Source organism: Elephas maximus, chromosome 16 (genome assembly GCF_024166365.1).
Source record: "Elephas maximus indicus isolate mEleMax1 chromosome 16, mEleMax1 primary haplotype, whole genome shotgun sequence".
In the NCBI taxonomy this organism is placed as follows: Eukaryota; Metazoa; Chordata; class Mammalia; order Proboscidea; family Elephantidae; genus Elephas; species Elephas maximus.
Window position 1 is genome coordinate 4,589,229 of NC_064834.1, and position 16,402 is coordinate 4,605,630.

Below are 16,402 nucleotides of genomic sequence, written 5' to 3' on the forward strand. Positions count from 1 at the left end.
CTATCAGAAACCAGAAAGCACATGACCCCTGGCAGTGTAAGGAGCCCCAGAACAAATAGGAAGCATGGATCTGTCCTAGGGGGAAGGCAGAGCCTATGAGCTCTGTGAGTATTGGGGGGTAGGGTGGGCTGTTCCTCCTCTCAGTTTTAGCTGTCTTCCCCTCCAGCTTCCTTTAGCTCTCCCTGGCAATCATCCCTTTTCCTCCTCTTTATCCACACCTCCCCCCTTACCCAACACAACTTGCCCAAGAAAAATTAGAGGAACTTTAGGAGTCGCCACTGGGAAGAAGAAGGTTGAGAGGCCCAGAGAGGAAGAGGCATGCCCAAGGCCACTGGGGAGGTGAGGTGAGTGGCCAGTCTCAGAGTTTGGTCCCCTGATGGAATCAAGAGCCCAGGCTCTGGAGCCCGGGATGAACACTGGCTCTACCGTTGTATTAGCTGCATGCCAATGCACAAGTTACTGAATTCTCGACGCTGCAGATTCCTCCTCTGTAAAATGGGATCGTGACAGATCCTGCTTCATGGGTTCAGAGAGTTAAATGAGATGGGACATGCAGAGCATTGAATGCCCAGCACACACTGAGGTCTCAGTTACTGTTGGTTGTAATTGTTGCTGCAGATATCGTCTTTGCCTTTCTACTACAGAAAAATTTGTTTTGTTATACGTGGAAAATATAACTGACCCCTTCAGACTCTCATAAGTTTATAAGGATGCTGCTGGTTTGAAAGAAATTGTTTCGCCCTAGAAAGAGAAAGTCAAGACTCAGGGCCTGCAAACATCCTTCTGAGTTTCCTGGAAAATGAAGAGGTAGTGGGCTGGTGGCATCCCAACTCCCACTCTAGGCCTCTTGGAAAAGCACCTTGTGGCTGAGTGGGAAGGCCATGTGCAAGCTCAGACAGAAGCCAGCTGTTTAGGGACAAATGAATCATCAAACACATATTACCCATAAACTTTACTTATGACCTAATCCTTAGAAGGAAATTTGATTTGAGACTTACAGAAGCTTTCAATATCCATTAGGTGGTCAACATTCCGTTGGATGGGCTTTTGCATCTGCCCCAGTAGATTGATTCCCCAAAGTCAACGTTCTCCTATTATGATGTTCTCCACCTCCCCAGATCACTGTCCTAAGAGACTATGCACATTTCCCAGTAGCTAATGACATCAAAAAATTGCAAAGTATACCTTTAGACTCAGTGACTTACTGCTGGATTTTTGTTGAGTATGCTCTGAAGACTGGTCAAATGCTTCCTGTAAATATGAATAGCTGGGGGTCCCTGAGGATTAGAGGTGGCAGGAGTCTTAGAGATGGACTGGTCTCATTCGCTCAGGTTACATGAGGAGCTACTCAAGTTCCCAAACCTCAGCAGAGCCAAGTGGGGCCATGCTCCTGGCCTCCTCGCTTCGGCATGGTGTTGTGCAGTCTATGCAGCTGTTTTCACCCTTGTCATTTTGTGACTCATACAATGTTCCACTTAAATGAAACTTGGTTTCTACAAATTCCTACTTCCTCCTGTGCAAAGGTCATGCCTCGTCAGTTCTTCCCTCTTTTCTGGACAATGATAAGGCATTCAGTCAGTCACGGGGGAGCAGCCCCATTCGGGTAAGTGAGATGGTTAAAAAGCTGCCTCTCTACTGTCGAGCCAGTAACTCTTGGCTCCAGTTGAGCCCAGGGCCTTGAAGGGCAGATACAGATGGGATGACTGACCAGTTTGGAGTGAAATCTTGACATTTCCTGCAAATAGGATGGGACAAGAGGTTTTCACATTTGCACATACTAAGGGCTGTGTTTCCTTTTACAGATCAATGAGGAGTGTGGTAGGGTAGGGCCCCAGGAAAAGAGTGTCAAGTTTGTTTCTCAGACAAACATGCCCTGGGCAGATACTGGCTCCAGGCTGAGCTGAAAGGAACAAGTGGAGTTTGGGAGACTAATGTGCAACCTGCAGAGCGAGCTGCATCCCTGCAGAGCTGATCAAGGAAGGAAAAACAATCCCAGAGCAGTGATAACCACCCAGGTCCCAAGAAACAAGCATTCAGGGAGGCCAGGAGTACCAGGGAGCTAATGTTTACTGAACACCTGTCAGCTACCAGGGGCTGTACTTCATTTATATTTATTTATATATTTAACTTTCAGTCAATACTTGGAGGTAAGTACTATTATGACCCAAAAAAAAAAAAAAAATTTTTTTTTTCTTTACAAACAGAAGTGGAGGCTCAGAGTACTTAAGCAAGCTGGTGAAGAGCAGATCTGGGGCTCAAGTCTAGTTCTTGTCCACCTGATGGTCCAAGCATTCATCAGTAGATCACAAATATATAACCATTATAAATATATATACATACCTAACAACAAAGCCCCAAAACACATGAAGCAAAAACTGACAGAATTGAAGGAAAAATAGATAATTTAGCAATAATAGTTGGAGACTTCAACACCCCACTTTCAGTAGTGGATAGAACAGCTAGTCGGATGATCACCAAGGATACAGAAGACTTGAACAACACCACAAAACATTTAGACTTAATAGAAATGTAGAGAATGCTCCGCCTAACAGCAATAGAATTCTTCTCTTTTGTACATGGAACATTCTTCAAGATAGACCGTATGAGAAGCCATAAATACGCTTCAGTACATCTAAAAGGACTGAAACCATACAAGGTATGTTCCCCAACCACAGTGGAATTAAGTTAGAAATTAATAACCGAAGAAAATTTAGGAAATTCATAAAGATGTGTAAATTAATCCACACTACTAAATAATCAAAGGGTCAAAGAAGAAGTCACAAGGGAAACTATAAACTATTTTGAGATTAATGAAAACAAAAGCACAATATAGCAATATGTATGGAATTCAGCTAAAGTATTTCTCAAAGTGAAATTTGTAGCTGTAAATGATTACATTTAGAAAACCACACATCGGTAACCTAATCTTCGACACTAGGAGACTAGAAAGACAAGAGCCAACTAAATGCAAAGCCAGCAGAAATAAAGGAACATAGAGATTGGCATGGCGATAAATACAGAATGGAAAAACAATTGAGCAAATCAGTAAAGTAAAATATCGGTTTTCGGGAATGATAAAAAAAAATGGAGAAGTGTTTATCTAGATTTACCAAGGAAAAAAGAGAGAAGGCTCTAATGACTAAAAGCAAGAGTAAAAAGAGGGACATCAATAGTGACCTTGGAGAATAAAAGATATTATAAGGAAATACTGTGGATAATACTATGCCAAAAAAATTCTTAACCAAGATGAAATGGACAAATCCTGGAAAGACACAAACTACCAAAGAAGTCCTCTGTGTCAATTGAATTGCTAATCAAAATACTTCCTAAAAGGAAAGGCCTGTGCCCGAAATGACTTCGCTGGTGAATTCTGCCAAAATTTAAAGAATGAATCAGACCTTCAAAAACTCTTCTAACAAATGGAAGAGAAAAAAACACTTCTTAATTTATTTATGAGGCCAGTATTACCCCTGATACCAAAACCAGACAGAGATATCAAAAGAATAGAAAACTGCAGTCCAATTTCCCACATGAATATAAATGCAAAAATCTGTAAAAAAAAGAAAAAGGTAACCTAAGTCCAGCAACATATAAAAAAGATTAAACCCAAAACCAGACCCATTGCCATCGAGTTGATTCTGACTCAACGACCTTATAGCACAGAGTAAAACTGTCCCATAGGGTTTCCAAGGAGTGACTGGTAGATTCAAACTGCCACCATTTTGGTTACCAGCCACAGCTCTTAACCACTACGTCACCAGGGCTTCACATAAAAAGGATTACACACCACAAATACAAGTTTTTTAGCATCTGAAAATCAACTAATGTAATATATCATATGAATGGAATAAAGGACAAAAGCACGCTCATCTTGATAGAAACAGAAATTTTCATTTTTATGAAATCCAAAAAAATTCATGATAAAAACACTTAACAAACTAGAAATACCAGAAAACTATACCACCCTGATAAAAGGCATCTATGAAACACCCACAGCTAACATTGTACCTAGTGGTGAAAGACTGAACACTTTCCCTGTAAAATTAGGGGCAAGACAAGGATGTATGCTCTTGCCACTTCTCTTCAACATTGTGCTGGAAGTTCTAGCCAGGGCAATGAGGCAAGAAAAAGAAATAAAAGGCATTCAGATGGGAAAGAAAGAAGTAAAACTATCTCTATTTGCTTAAGACGTAATCTTGTATGTAGAAATTCACTCAATGTCTATTAGAACTAATAAGTGAGTTTATCAAGTTTTCAAGCTACAAGGTCAATATACGAAAACCAATTGTATTTCTAAATTCTAGCAATGAGCAATCTGAAAATGAATTAACAAAATTATTCTATTTACAATAGCTTAAAAATACTTAGGAATAAATTTAATAAGATTTGCACACTGAAAACTAGAAAACATTGTTGAAAGGAATTAAAGAATGTCTAAAAAAATGGAAAACATCCATGCCTGTGGATGGGAAGACTTAATATTGTTAAGATGGCAATACTTCCCAAATTTACCTACGGATTCAATGCAATCCTATCAAAATCTCATTTGGCTTTTGCAGAAATCGAAAAGCTCATCCTAAAACTCTTGTGGAAATGTGATTAATCCAGAATAGTCAAAACAATCTTGAAAAAGAAAAAGTTGGAGGACTCACACTTCTCAGTTTCAAAACTTAGTACAAAGCTATGGTATGGCATAAAGACAGACATACAGATCAGCGGAATAGAATTGGAAGTTCAGAAATATGCCCTTAACTTAATGGTCAGTTAATTTTTGACAAAGATGCCAAAATAATCCGATGGGAAAAAGAATAGTCTTTTCAACATATGGTATTGGGCAACTGGATATCCAAGTGCCAAAGAATAAAGTTGAGCCCCACCTCATACCACACATAAAAAGTAACTCAAAATTAATCATGGACCTAAAGGTAAAAGCTAACATTAAAACACTCTTAGGAGAAAATATAGGAATAAACCTTCATGACTTTGGTTAGGCAATAGTTTCTTAGGCATGACCCCTAAAGCATGAACAACAAAGCAAAAATAGATAAACTGGACTTCACCAAAACTAAAAGCTATTATGCTTCAAAGGACACCATCAAGAAAGTGAAAAGGAAACCTATAGAATAGAAGAAAATATTTGTAACACGTGTTGTGTTATTCCACTTATATGAAAATCTAGAATAGGCAAATCTGTAAAGCAGAAAGATTAGCGGCTACTTAGGGTTAGGGAGGGGGCAAGGCTGCTAATGGGTATGAAGTGATTACAATGTTGTGAACTTAGATTGTGGTGATGGTTCTACAACTCAATGAACGTAGGAAATAAATTGTACACTTTGAATGAATTTTATGGTATGTGAATTACATAAAAATAAAGACATTGAAAGAAAATTGGAGATTGGACACACGGGGTGACCTCCAGGGCATGGCTCCTCATGATTAGAGGGTAAGCGGTGGCTCTTTACCTAAGTCAGGTAGGGGGACCGGGGTTTTGTACTCTCCCCAGGCTCGAGCCCTGGAGTCTGGAGCTGTGAAAGGAGCTCCTGGATATGGTCTTGCCTCAGGTACCAGGCTGCTGGGGCTTTCTCAGTGCTTCCTCACTAGCGGGAATGTGTACTCACTCGGTGACTTATAGTCTGAGAAACACTTACTGCTGTAGGTCTTGTTGAGTTGTTGCACCAGTCCTGAGAGAAATGCCGTTCTTCCCACCCGTTAGTGCTGCTGTTCTTGTGGAAAGGCCAGTTGGGGAGCGGTGCCAAGTTTACTGGTTCCTGGCCCAGTGCTTTTTCTCTGCTCCGGTTTCTGCTGTGAAAAAGGGGCAGGCCACCCCAAGTCAGCAAGGACAAGGGTGATCACAAGCCTGCTCCGCTGGGAGGGAATAAAAGGGAGACGCGGGGTGCTCCTCTGCTTCTGAGGAAGGTGTTCTTGTAGCCTGGCCTGTTGACTCGGTGAGGGCTCTCGTCTGTCTAATGACCTCATCCAGGTCATTTTTTGGACAACAGTGAGGGTGTTTGAGGAGTCCCTGGGTGGCACAGATGGTTAAGGGCTCCACTACTAACTGAAATGTTGGCAGTTGGAACTAACCCAGAGGTGCCTTGGAAGAAAGTCCTGGCAATATACTTTCGAAATGTCACAGCTTTGAGAACTATGGAGTGGCTCTCCTCTGAACATGTGGAGCCGCCGTGAGTCGGAACTGACTCAGCAATAATTGGTAGGAGTGTTTGAACGCCCTCCTTTGCCAACCAGGTAAGCTCCTCACCCTCTGAACCTCGAATGGGGTGCACCCAGGCCTCTCTCTCTTCACTGATGACAGGGGCCAGGAGCCTGGACGTCTAAGGATCAGGGCCTCACACACTGTGTCAAATATGTGCCCAGCACATATTTCACCTTTAAGACACATAGGAAACAATGCTCCTGCGGGTTTACAAACACGCTTGCCAAACAGGCTCTGACAGATCTGACGTCATGCTTAGGTTACGCTTCTGGAGACCTGGTCATCAAGCTCCCCCGGCTCTGAGGATGGAGCCACTCTGGTCAGCGGGAGCAGCCAGGTCTCCAGACACTTGCCATGCCTTTGCTGTAAGGCTCTCTGTGGCCTTCTCATTCTCTTTCCTCACGCGACAGGTGGGAAGACACCTGGCTTCTTCCTGCCTGGCTCTGCCCCACCTAAGCTCCTTCTGTGCACAGGAGGCCTGCCCAGGACACCTGGCCCTTTAGGAATTGGGCACACTCCCACCTGCCTCTAAAGCACATCTGGTATTATTCAGTCTCCCCAGCCTGGGGGCTCTCAGGCCCCGAGGCCCCCTCCTGTGCTGCTCCCACAATCAAGAAGGGATGGGGATGCATTCATTTGCCTTTTTTCATTTGATTTTAGGGAAGAACTGTGTCACTGCAGGCATTTACCCATTTAGACACTAGCCTGATACTGGCTCCTTCTGGTTGGCCATCATTTCCACACATTTGCAAGATGACTTTTAGGGAATGCTGAGAAGTCTACATGAATAAACAGAACACTGTCGTCTAGACCTTAAAGTGTGTGCCCTGAGGCTTCCCCGTGTGTCCTCACCACAAGGCCACGCACCTGCTTCTTCTTAAGATGGTTCATTAACTGAGATCGCCTGTGAGGAATAACACACTCTTCCTTGCAACAATCTCATGAGCCAAAGAATGCTTTTTAGAAATAAAAAGTATGTTGTAAGTCCCTTTATTTAGGAATATTGGATTCAATTTTTAATTCACTATGGGTTGACTGGAAACCCTGGTGGCGTAGTGGTTAAGTGCTACGGCTGCTAACCAAAGGGTCGGCAGTTCGAATCCGCCAGACGCTCCTTGGAAACTCTGTGGGGCAGTTCTACTCTGTCCTATAGGGTCGCTATGAGTTGGAATTGACTCGGCGGCACTGGGCTTTCTGGGAAGGGTTGACTGTCACTTCTCTGTAGTCTCAAGGCAGAGCGTGCCTGCCAGCCTGTTTTCTTCCTCCCTCCCTCCCATTCTGAAAAAAACCACATCTGTTGCCCATTGCCAGGCCCCTAAGGGTGGTGGAGCCCCTTCTCCGAGCTGTGGGGATCTCGAGGTCACCCTCCTTGTGTTTCCAGGGCCGGGTGTACAGCAGGGCCTGGGTGCTGAAGATAGCCGTAGGCTTTTTAGCCTCATCTTGTTTATGTCATCTACTTGGAATCTTGAAAACGCCCCTGAGATGAGGATGCAGGGAGCCTCAGTGCCACTTCTAGCATGGACGTGGCTCGCAGGCCTGGTGTCCCTCGCTGAGTACAGATGCGCATTGTTCCCCGAATGGCTCTGGAATGCTTCCTGCCTACTGCCTGGCTGGCTCCTGCCCTTCCCCACCCTGAGCCTCCCCTCCCTACCCTGAGCAACCTCAGCTGGGACCTGTGGCCACAATTAACAGCTGCCTTTGAGGTGCTTAAGCTGTCAGTGTATCTCTGGATCTTCAGAGGTGGAACGCTGTGTCAGAGATAGGATGGATGATAGGGTCTTGGTGAGTGGAGGGTCCTGCATTGGGAGCAAGGGAAGCCCAGTGGCATCTGAGGGGTTTGACTGATCTGTCCCTTCTGGGGCTAAGGAGGCGGCCCCTGCAGCCTTGTGTGACGTGAGAGTCATGGTCTCCTTCTGGGAGGTGCAAGGATTCCCATACTTTTTGGCCAGGAGGAAGGACTCTCACTTGTGGCTCCCTGGGCCTCTGTAGAAGGCTGACATGTCACATCTCTGATGGCCCCAGCCACGGTAGGGTTGTTTGGCCACCCCTTCCAGAGCTGACCTCTGAAGACTCCAAGCTGTCTGTAAGGCCTCACATATTGGGAAACTGTAGGCAGGGCCATTGCTCTGTGGAAACTCCCCGGCCTCAGTGCCCCAGGGGGAGCAAGTGGCTCAGAAGAGGCCCGTGGCCGTGAGCGAGGACATGAAGAGTGGGGCCTGGGGTGGGGGGATGATGGGGGCGGTGTCCGAGGTGGTCTCCTCTGGCTCGCTGTCCCCATCGTCCAGGCCCTCAGTGAGTGATGGGATGATCCTGACCGCTTTCTCTTCAAAGTGCACCTGCTTCTTCTTGGGCAGTGTGTCTGTGGGCTCCAGGCTCAGCTCCATCAGGGTGTCTGGGGGCTTGCAGTCACCGGGTTGTGTGGCGCCCTTCAAGATGCTCTTCATGTGGACGAAGAGGGAGCCTGGCCCCTCCTTGAGGGCCCCGTGGAAGGTGTAGGTTTGCTCAGTGTCCCCGGAGCCGGTGGTGCTCACAGCGCTGCTGGAGGGGTCGGTGTAGTGCTCTAGGGAGGCTGGTCCCCGGGGGGCTGCTCTGCTCTTCTTCCGCTTGCTTAGCAGGAAGTAGGCCAGGCCAGTGATGATGAGCATGGAGCCTGGAAAAGAGCTGGAGATCAGGGGCACTGGACATGGTGTGGGGAACACAAAGGCCTTCCAAGCCACATTCCGAAGGGCTGCTGCAGCACAATGCTGTGTGGCGGTGGCCAGGCCCCCAGCCCAGCTCTCACACCTGGCTCACTTGACATACAGACACACACACACACAAACACACACACACACTTCAGCCTCAGGGACAAGGCCTGCCTCCAAGCCAGTGCATGTGACTAGCACAGTGACCACTTGCCAGGGAGCCTGGGCTCTGGATTGGAAACCTGAGGAAAGGCTCTGCCTGGGTCCTGAGGCCTCTCTCCCTGTGTCCCTCTGCCTGAGGCCTCTACTCGTTGACCGTTCATCTGATGCTGCTGCCTGGCTTCCCACTACCATTCTCCACTGCTCCCCTCTCAGGACAGCTTTTTGGGCTGGACTTGTGTTGCTGGCCATGAGTCTGGACCCTGTTTTGGTTGCTGGGCCTATTGCTGGACTGGGCTTCCTTTCATTCCCAGAACTGGGTCATCCCTTTACTTCAGCCTCCCCCAGTCCTGTGGGTGCAGCTAGCATGGCATTTGCCCTCCCTGCAGGCCCAGCCCAGGACCATGCTGCTTTTCATCTCCTGTGTGAGACTTGTCCCATCTCAAAAGGAATGGGTGGAAGGGGTTGTGCTGTCTGCCAGGGCCACAGCCTCCTGTATATCTGCTTCTCCCCAAGGAGTGGAGTTTGTGGTTTGTTCTGGCCTCGGTCAGAGCTGAATCCTTCTCAAGTGCCTGCCTGGAAGGTTGGTGCATCTAAAAAGATCTCAGAAAGGATGAGGGCAGCTTTGCCTTTCAGGTCAGTCTCCCTGGACAGTTGGCCTTATGGCACTTTAGATGGGCCATAAAGGAAGGGTACATTTTTACAGAGAGAGAGGATGGAAGAAGAGGGTGATAGAAGAAAAGGTCATGGACAAAAACACAGCAGCGGGAACACTGAGTCCTAGGTTCTGGAGGACTCGGTGCCTGCTGGGGTGTAGGGCTTAGAGGGTGAGGTCTTTTGGGATCAATCATGGCGTGCCTGGAAAGCCGACCTGAGGAGTTTGGGCCTAAATTGGTAGGCACTGGGGAGACTAGAAGGTTTGGATAGAGAATGAACCCATCTCAAGCCTTCTGCAACCTCTGACCACAGATGCAATGCAAGGAATGAAGAGTACCCCTGTGTGGGTGCAGCCTTGTGCCACCTCCACAAAGGATGTGGCTTCTTGTCATGTCCCTGCCATTCAGCCAGGATGGAGGGCATCTGATGGCTTCTCACCCCTGTGCTCTAGGCCAGGGAACTAGCAGTGGGGCTGGTGTGGGTCATGAAGCCAGCTTCAGAGCAGATGTACTTCCCCGAAGGAGACCAGAGAGGGAGACCAGCCCTTCCCGCTCCGAGGCCTGGCTTCGCAACTTCCCAGTGCCCATACCTGGGATGGTCACATGCCAGACCAGGACTGGGTGGAGGAAGCAGGCCACAGACAGCAGCAGGTAGGCCAGGAACTTCTGGAAGCAGCCCAGCCAGCGGGCCTTCTCCTTTGCCCTGTAGGCCAGGGAGCCTGGCTGGCACCTGGGGGAGGGAGTCCTAGGATTAGCCTGAGGTGGGCATTCCTGGAAATCCCCTTCCATACCAGAGACTGCTTCTGTCCCAGGTTTGGCTCCACTCCCCATGGAGGCTGTGAGAGGCTGGGGCCAGGCTGTGCTGTGGTGATTTCCTCTGTGGTGGCCCCAGGGGCTGGAGTTCTGGGAGCTTCAGAGATCCTCACTATGGGTGCCACAGCTAAGGGTCTTGCCTAAGCCTCTCTGGAGCAGCCACAAGTTTTCTGAAAGCCCGCCTAGGCCTGCCCTTCTGGTCTAGGGGGAAGGAAGGTGAATGCTCTCGTACCCTGCCCAAGGCAGTCAGAAGGAGAATGGGTTAAGGGCTCACCATGGAGCCCCAAGAGGAGTGAGAAGGTATGGAAGACAGGGCCCACTGCCGCCAAGGTGTGTGGAAGAGCACTGCACAAGGGGCCTCATCAGGTGAGTGAGCAGGGGGCTGAGACCCAGCCTTGCCTCATGCCTTGGGACCACATCTTTCTAAGTCAGAGGCCTAATGGGAAGTGGGTTTCCCCAGGGGTGGGCCTCCAGGTTCCAAAGGAGGAAAACACCTGTCTCATCTTCTTCACCTCTGAACTGGCCTAACGGGGTTGCCTAGGCCCTGGCCAGGTGCGTCCTGCCCAGGCGGACTTTGCAGGGAATGGTGGAGGTGAGCAGGTTAACGTGGAGCCCAGAGCATCGGGGGCCAGCTGCCCTCATCTCACACCCGAGCCGCAGGCAGCCCTGGCTCGGGGCACCTTGGCGACTGCTAGTGGTCACTCCTTGTTGGTCAGATTCCAGGTCAGAGTGCAGGGAGACCCTAGCAGATAGAAGGCTTGCTTTAGATGCAGGACTCTTCCCTCCCCACACCCCTGGGAAGTTACAGGGACTCCTTGGCAGAGCAAGCAGGCAGCAGAAATGGGGCTCTTGCAGTGTTCCTGCCATTTGGCCAGGATGGAGAGCGTCTGATGGCTCCTCATCCCCTGCTCTAGGCCAGGAAACTAGCAGTAGGGCTGGTGCGGGTCCTGGAGCCAGTTTCAGAGCAGGTCAGAGAGGGAGATCAGCCCTTCCCGTTCAGAGGCCACCTGTCTCTGATGACCCTGGAGGAAGTCAGTGGCCCTGCAAAGTGCTGGCAAAGATGAGCTCGAGGTCTGGCTCTCTCACTGACCACCTAGTGACCTACTGTGTAGGTTCCAAGAGCCCTTGGCAACACTGATGACAGAAAAACCAAAAAAGACCCAAACCCAGTGCTGTCGAGTTGATTCCGACTCATAGTGACCCTATAGGGCAGAGTAGAACTGCCCCATAGAGTTTCCAAGGAGAGCCTGGCAGATTCGAACTGCCGACCTTTTGGTTAGCAGCTGTAGCACTTAACCACTACGCCACCAGGGTTTCCACACTGATGACAAAGTTGATTTATTGAGCTTGGTCACAGAGCAGGCTCAGGGACTCCATGGCCTTTGGACTCTTACGATGACCTGCAAGGTGGGGCACTTTTGCACTTAAACAGGGTGTGGGATTGCAGCCCCTGACCCTCTGTGGCACTGGCGGGTGGCAGAGTGCGCAGACACCCAGCTCTGCTCCCCCCAGCCAGGCCCTCTGTGGGCTTGCTCCTCCCCCTACTTGTAGATGGCTTGGACCTGAGCTCAGTGATAGGCTAGTGTTTTGGTGGGGCTTGGCTTACCCCAGGAACTGTGAACTGAGGCAGGCACTGAACAAAGATGTGGGTTCACTCCCTGGTCAGGAGTAAGGACAGAGGACGAGTGAGCCGGCTTACCCTAACAACAAACCTCTGGGCCGGTGGCTTACGGTCCCTCAGGGAGGGGCCGCTGGTGTCAGAACAGGAGGTCCCAGGGGCTGTGGTCTCACTGGGGGTGCATGGAGCTGGGGGGGTAGGTGGTGGGGGAGAAGCAGCTCTCCTGGTACTTACTGGAAGCAGGTGGTCAGCAGCTGAGCCATGAAGTAGGCACCTTCACACACAGAGACAGCGGCTCCTGTAAACCTGAGGATGCAGACAGGTGAGGAGGGCTCGGCCAGCCCTTGGATCCCCTCTTCACTCTCCCACAGCTGTCTGCTCACAGCCTTCTTGGCCTCCTGGGCATCTGCAGCTGACTGGACGATCTATATTTCTTAGCATGAGGTTCCCACTCCAGCCACCAGCCAACAACTGCCAGGTGCTGTCTGGGCACCAGGGCCAGGCCTGGGCTGTGCTTGGTGGTGGAGGGGGAGGGGGACAAGCTCAGAGACAGGTGAGGAGGAAGCTCCTGTTGAGCACAGGAGACCACCATCACCTCAGGACCCTGTGAGGACACTGGCAGGACACATCCCTCTGTCTGCTGGGCGCCAAGATTGACCCTGCTGCCTCCTTGTGCAAACCTTAAAGCTGCATTCATTTCCAAGCCGTTTTCTTCTCTCTCTTTCAGGATCAGCTACCAGAATCTATTGATTTTATTCCTTAAATGCCTTTAGAGTCATTCCCGTTTTCTCGGGCCTCACTGGCATCACATGTGGTCAGGAGCCTACTCCGGGCCCCCTGGCACCCTGGCTCCATCTCCTGAGCCTTCACTGTATCACCACTGAGCCACTCAGGGCTCCTTCTGACGCCAGAATCGGATCACGTTCCTCCTAATCCAGATGCTTCAAGGCTCCTCGTACTCAAAGTGTGGTAAAGGGACGCTCCAGAATCTTCCAGAGAAATGCAAAAACCCCAGATTTTTTTACCAGCATCTTTGGGAATGGAACCTACACTGGCCTCTAGAATTGGAATTTCTTAGAAAGTCTTTTACGGAACTTCAAGAACTCCTGTACTCCCCTGACTACACAGGAAGCTGTCAGGTTCCACCGGGCCTTTGCGCGGGCTAGCCCCTTCCGTTGAAGGTCTCCCTCTTCTTGCTCTTGTCTGCCTGGCACCCTCCTATTCCTCGTGTTGTCCAGTGTGACCAGAGCCCCTCTCTAGAGCCCCCGTGCAGCCAGGCTCAGCTCTGTGCATGTGCATTGGAATGAATAGATGCGTGAGGGTCAACGCCGCCCAGAAACACTCAGGTTGGGGTAAGCTACCTGGGCAAGAGCAGGATTTCCCCAGGGCCACGGGCATCTCTTGCTCTCTCTGTGACCATTTTGGACTCAGGTTTCTACTTTCTCCCACTCTCTGTATGCCTCTCAGTGTCTGCCTAACTCTTCTTGTTAGCTGCCGTCGAGCTGCCCCAACTCATGACAACTCTATGCACAATGAGCTGAAACACTACCTGGTCCTGCACCATCCCCATGGTGGGTTGTGAACTAGACCATTGTGATCCACAGGGTTTCTAATGACAGATTTTGAAATTAGATCGCCAGGCCTTTCTTCCTAGTCTGGAAGCTCCACCGGAACCTGCTCAGCAACACCAAGCCTCCACTGATGGATGGGTGGTGGCTGTGCATGAGTTGGCCAGGAATCGAACCCCAGTCTCCCACATGGAAGGCGAGGATTCTACCACTGAATCACCAATGCTTGTTAAGTCTTAACCCTTAGCTTTAAAAATGATAATAACTAAACTTCATATAAAGACCTCTGGTGGTACAATGGTACAGTGTTAGGCTGCTAACCAAAAGATCAGTGGTTCAAGCCCACCGGCAGCTCTGAGGGAGTAAAGACCTGGCAATCTGTCCCTTTAAAAATTACAACCTAGGAAACCCTACAGGGCAGTTCTACTTTGGCCTGTAGGGTCGCTATCAGTTGGAATTGACTTGATGGCACACAACAACGTTTATATAATGATTACTGTGTGCTGAAGGTAATTCAAAAATGGTTGCAGCAGTACACCCACAGGGAACTACCAGAAATTCAAACTGGATTCAGAAGAGGAGGTGGTATGAGGGATATCATTGCTGACATCAGGAGGATCTTGGCTGAATGCAGAGAGTACCCGGAAGATATTTACCTGTGTTTTACTCACTATGTAAAGGCATTTGACTGTGTGGATCGCAACAAATTATGGATAACATTGCAAAGAATGAAAATTCCAAAACTCTTAATTGTGCTCATGAGGAACCTGTACATAGACGAAGAGGCAGTCATTCCAAAAAACAAGGGGATACTGCGTGGTTTAAAATCAGGAAAGATGTGTGTCAGGGTTGTATCATTTCACCATATGTATTCAATCTGTATGCTGAGCAAATAATCCAAAAAGCCAAACATGGCATCAGGACTGGAGGAAGCTTCGTTAGCAATCTGTGATATGCAGACGACATAGCCTTGCTTACTGAAAGTGAAGAGGGCTTGAAGCACTTACTGATGAAGATCAAAGACCACAGGCTTCCATATGGATTAAACCTTAACATAAACAAACAAACAAACAAAAATCCTTACAACCAGATCAGTAAGCAAAATCATGATAAATGGAGAAAATATTGAAGTTATCAAGAATTTCATTTTACTTGGATCCACAATCAACACCCAAGGAAACAGCAATCAAGAAATTAAATGACGTACTGCATTGTGCAAATCTGCTGCAAAAGACCCGTTTAAAGTGTTAAAAAGCAAAGATGTCACTTTAAAGACTAAGTTGTGCCTGACCCAACCCATGGTATTTTCAATTATCTTATATGTGTATGAAAACTGAACAATGAATAAGGAAGACCAAAGAAGAATTGTTGCGTTTAAATCATGATATTGGTGAAGAATATTAAATATACATGGACTGCCAGAAGAATGAACAAATCTGCCTTGGAAGAAGTACAGCCAGAATGTTCCTTAGAAGTGAGGATGGTGAGATTTTGTCTCACATACTTTGGACATGTTATCGGGAGGGACCAGTGCCTGGAGAAGGACTTCATGGTGGCTAAAGTAAATGTCAGCAAAAAGAGGAAGACCCTCAATGAGACGGATTGACATAGTGGCTGCAACAAGGGGCTCAAATAAGGATGGTGCAGAACTGGGCAGTGTTTCATTCTGTTATATGTAGAGTCACTATGAATTGGAACCAACTCCATGACACCTAACAACAACAACAATGTGTGCCAAACATGGTTTTAAGAGTTTTGCAAATATCAACTTATTTAATCTTTATAACAATTTTATGAGAAGTAGTATAATTACCCCCATTTTACAGATGAGGAAATTGAGGCACAGAGAGATCAAGTCCCTTGCCCATGGTCACACAACTGTCCAGGAGAAGGGGCAGCATTTGAATCTAGCACTCGGGCTCCAGATCTGTGTGTCCAACAACTGCACTAATCTGCGTGCTTTGCAAATAAATTGGCATTGCCTTTTTCTAGGCCCTGGGACAGAGGCAGGAATTGAGGCTAGTAGAATCAAGAGGCTCATTCAAACTTCAGTCTGGTGCTACAGAGGCTGTGCCTTTTGGGGCCATGGGAGTCCAGGTGCTTCTGTGGGACAGCAAATTCAAGCAGAGGGCCTTGCCCCGGTAGGACCATCTGCTGAGAGGCCCCTGCCCTGGAGCACCATGCTGGTATTGGCCTGGCTCTGAGTCATCCATCCCACCACTTGCACATGAGAGTGAAGAAGGCAGTGGAGGCCTTACTGGAAGAAGGAGGAAGACAGAGAGGAAGCAAGTGTGGAAAGGATAAGCAAAGAAGAAAATGGGAAAAGGCAATCACAGTTTAGTTCCTGGCAGTGCTGCTCTCGGCCATGGACCTGCTTGGCGCTGGGGATGCAGAGAAGTGGGGGACAGTTTTGTTTAGGGCGATTTGCTACCATTGACTTGTGCTGCCAGTGGGAGGGGCCACAGTGGCTGGAGTACCAGAGAAGACGGTGTGGCGGGGAGGGTGGTGTTAGAGGATTGAAATGAGAGAGGCTGGTGTCTAGACACCGCCTTGAGGAGTAAGTGGGGTAGTCAGGTGGCAGGAGTGATGGGTGGAGTGGACAAAGGGTGTCGGCCCTGCAAGGCTTAGAGAACAGAGTGTTGAACTAGTTCATGATGAGGGGCAGGGGACACAAGGCACAAGGCTAGAAATAA

At 48.5% G+C, this 16,402-nt stretch overlaps 1 protein-coding gene across 3 annotated transcripts in view; it reads right to left on the reverse strand.

Moving 5' to 3' along the window:
* Positions 1-7,194: 7,194 nt before the first annotated feature.
* TMEM72 (transmembrane protein 72) overlaps positions 7,195-16,402 on the reverse strand; it is a 34,861-nt gene continuing 25,653 nt past the window's right edge. For 2 of the 3 annotated variants that reach the window (XM_049854841.1, XM_049854840.1), the window contains exons 3-5: positions 12,376-12,447; positions 10,301-10,440; positions 7,195-8,861 (exon numbers count right to left, since the gene is read on the reverse strand). In XM_049854841.1, coding sequence (XP_049710798.1) covers positions 8,383-8,861; positions 10,301-10,440; positions 12,376-12,404 — 648 coding nt within the window. In that variant the 5' untranslated portion in view covers positions 12,405-12,447 and the 3' untranslated portion in view covers positions 7,195-8,382. Of the gene's footprint in view, positions 8,862-10,300; positions 10,441-12,375; positions 12,448-16,402 lie in introns of those variants that run through there. The other variant, XM_049854842.1, reaches the window with a different exon arrangement.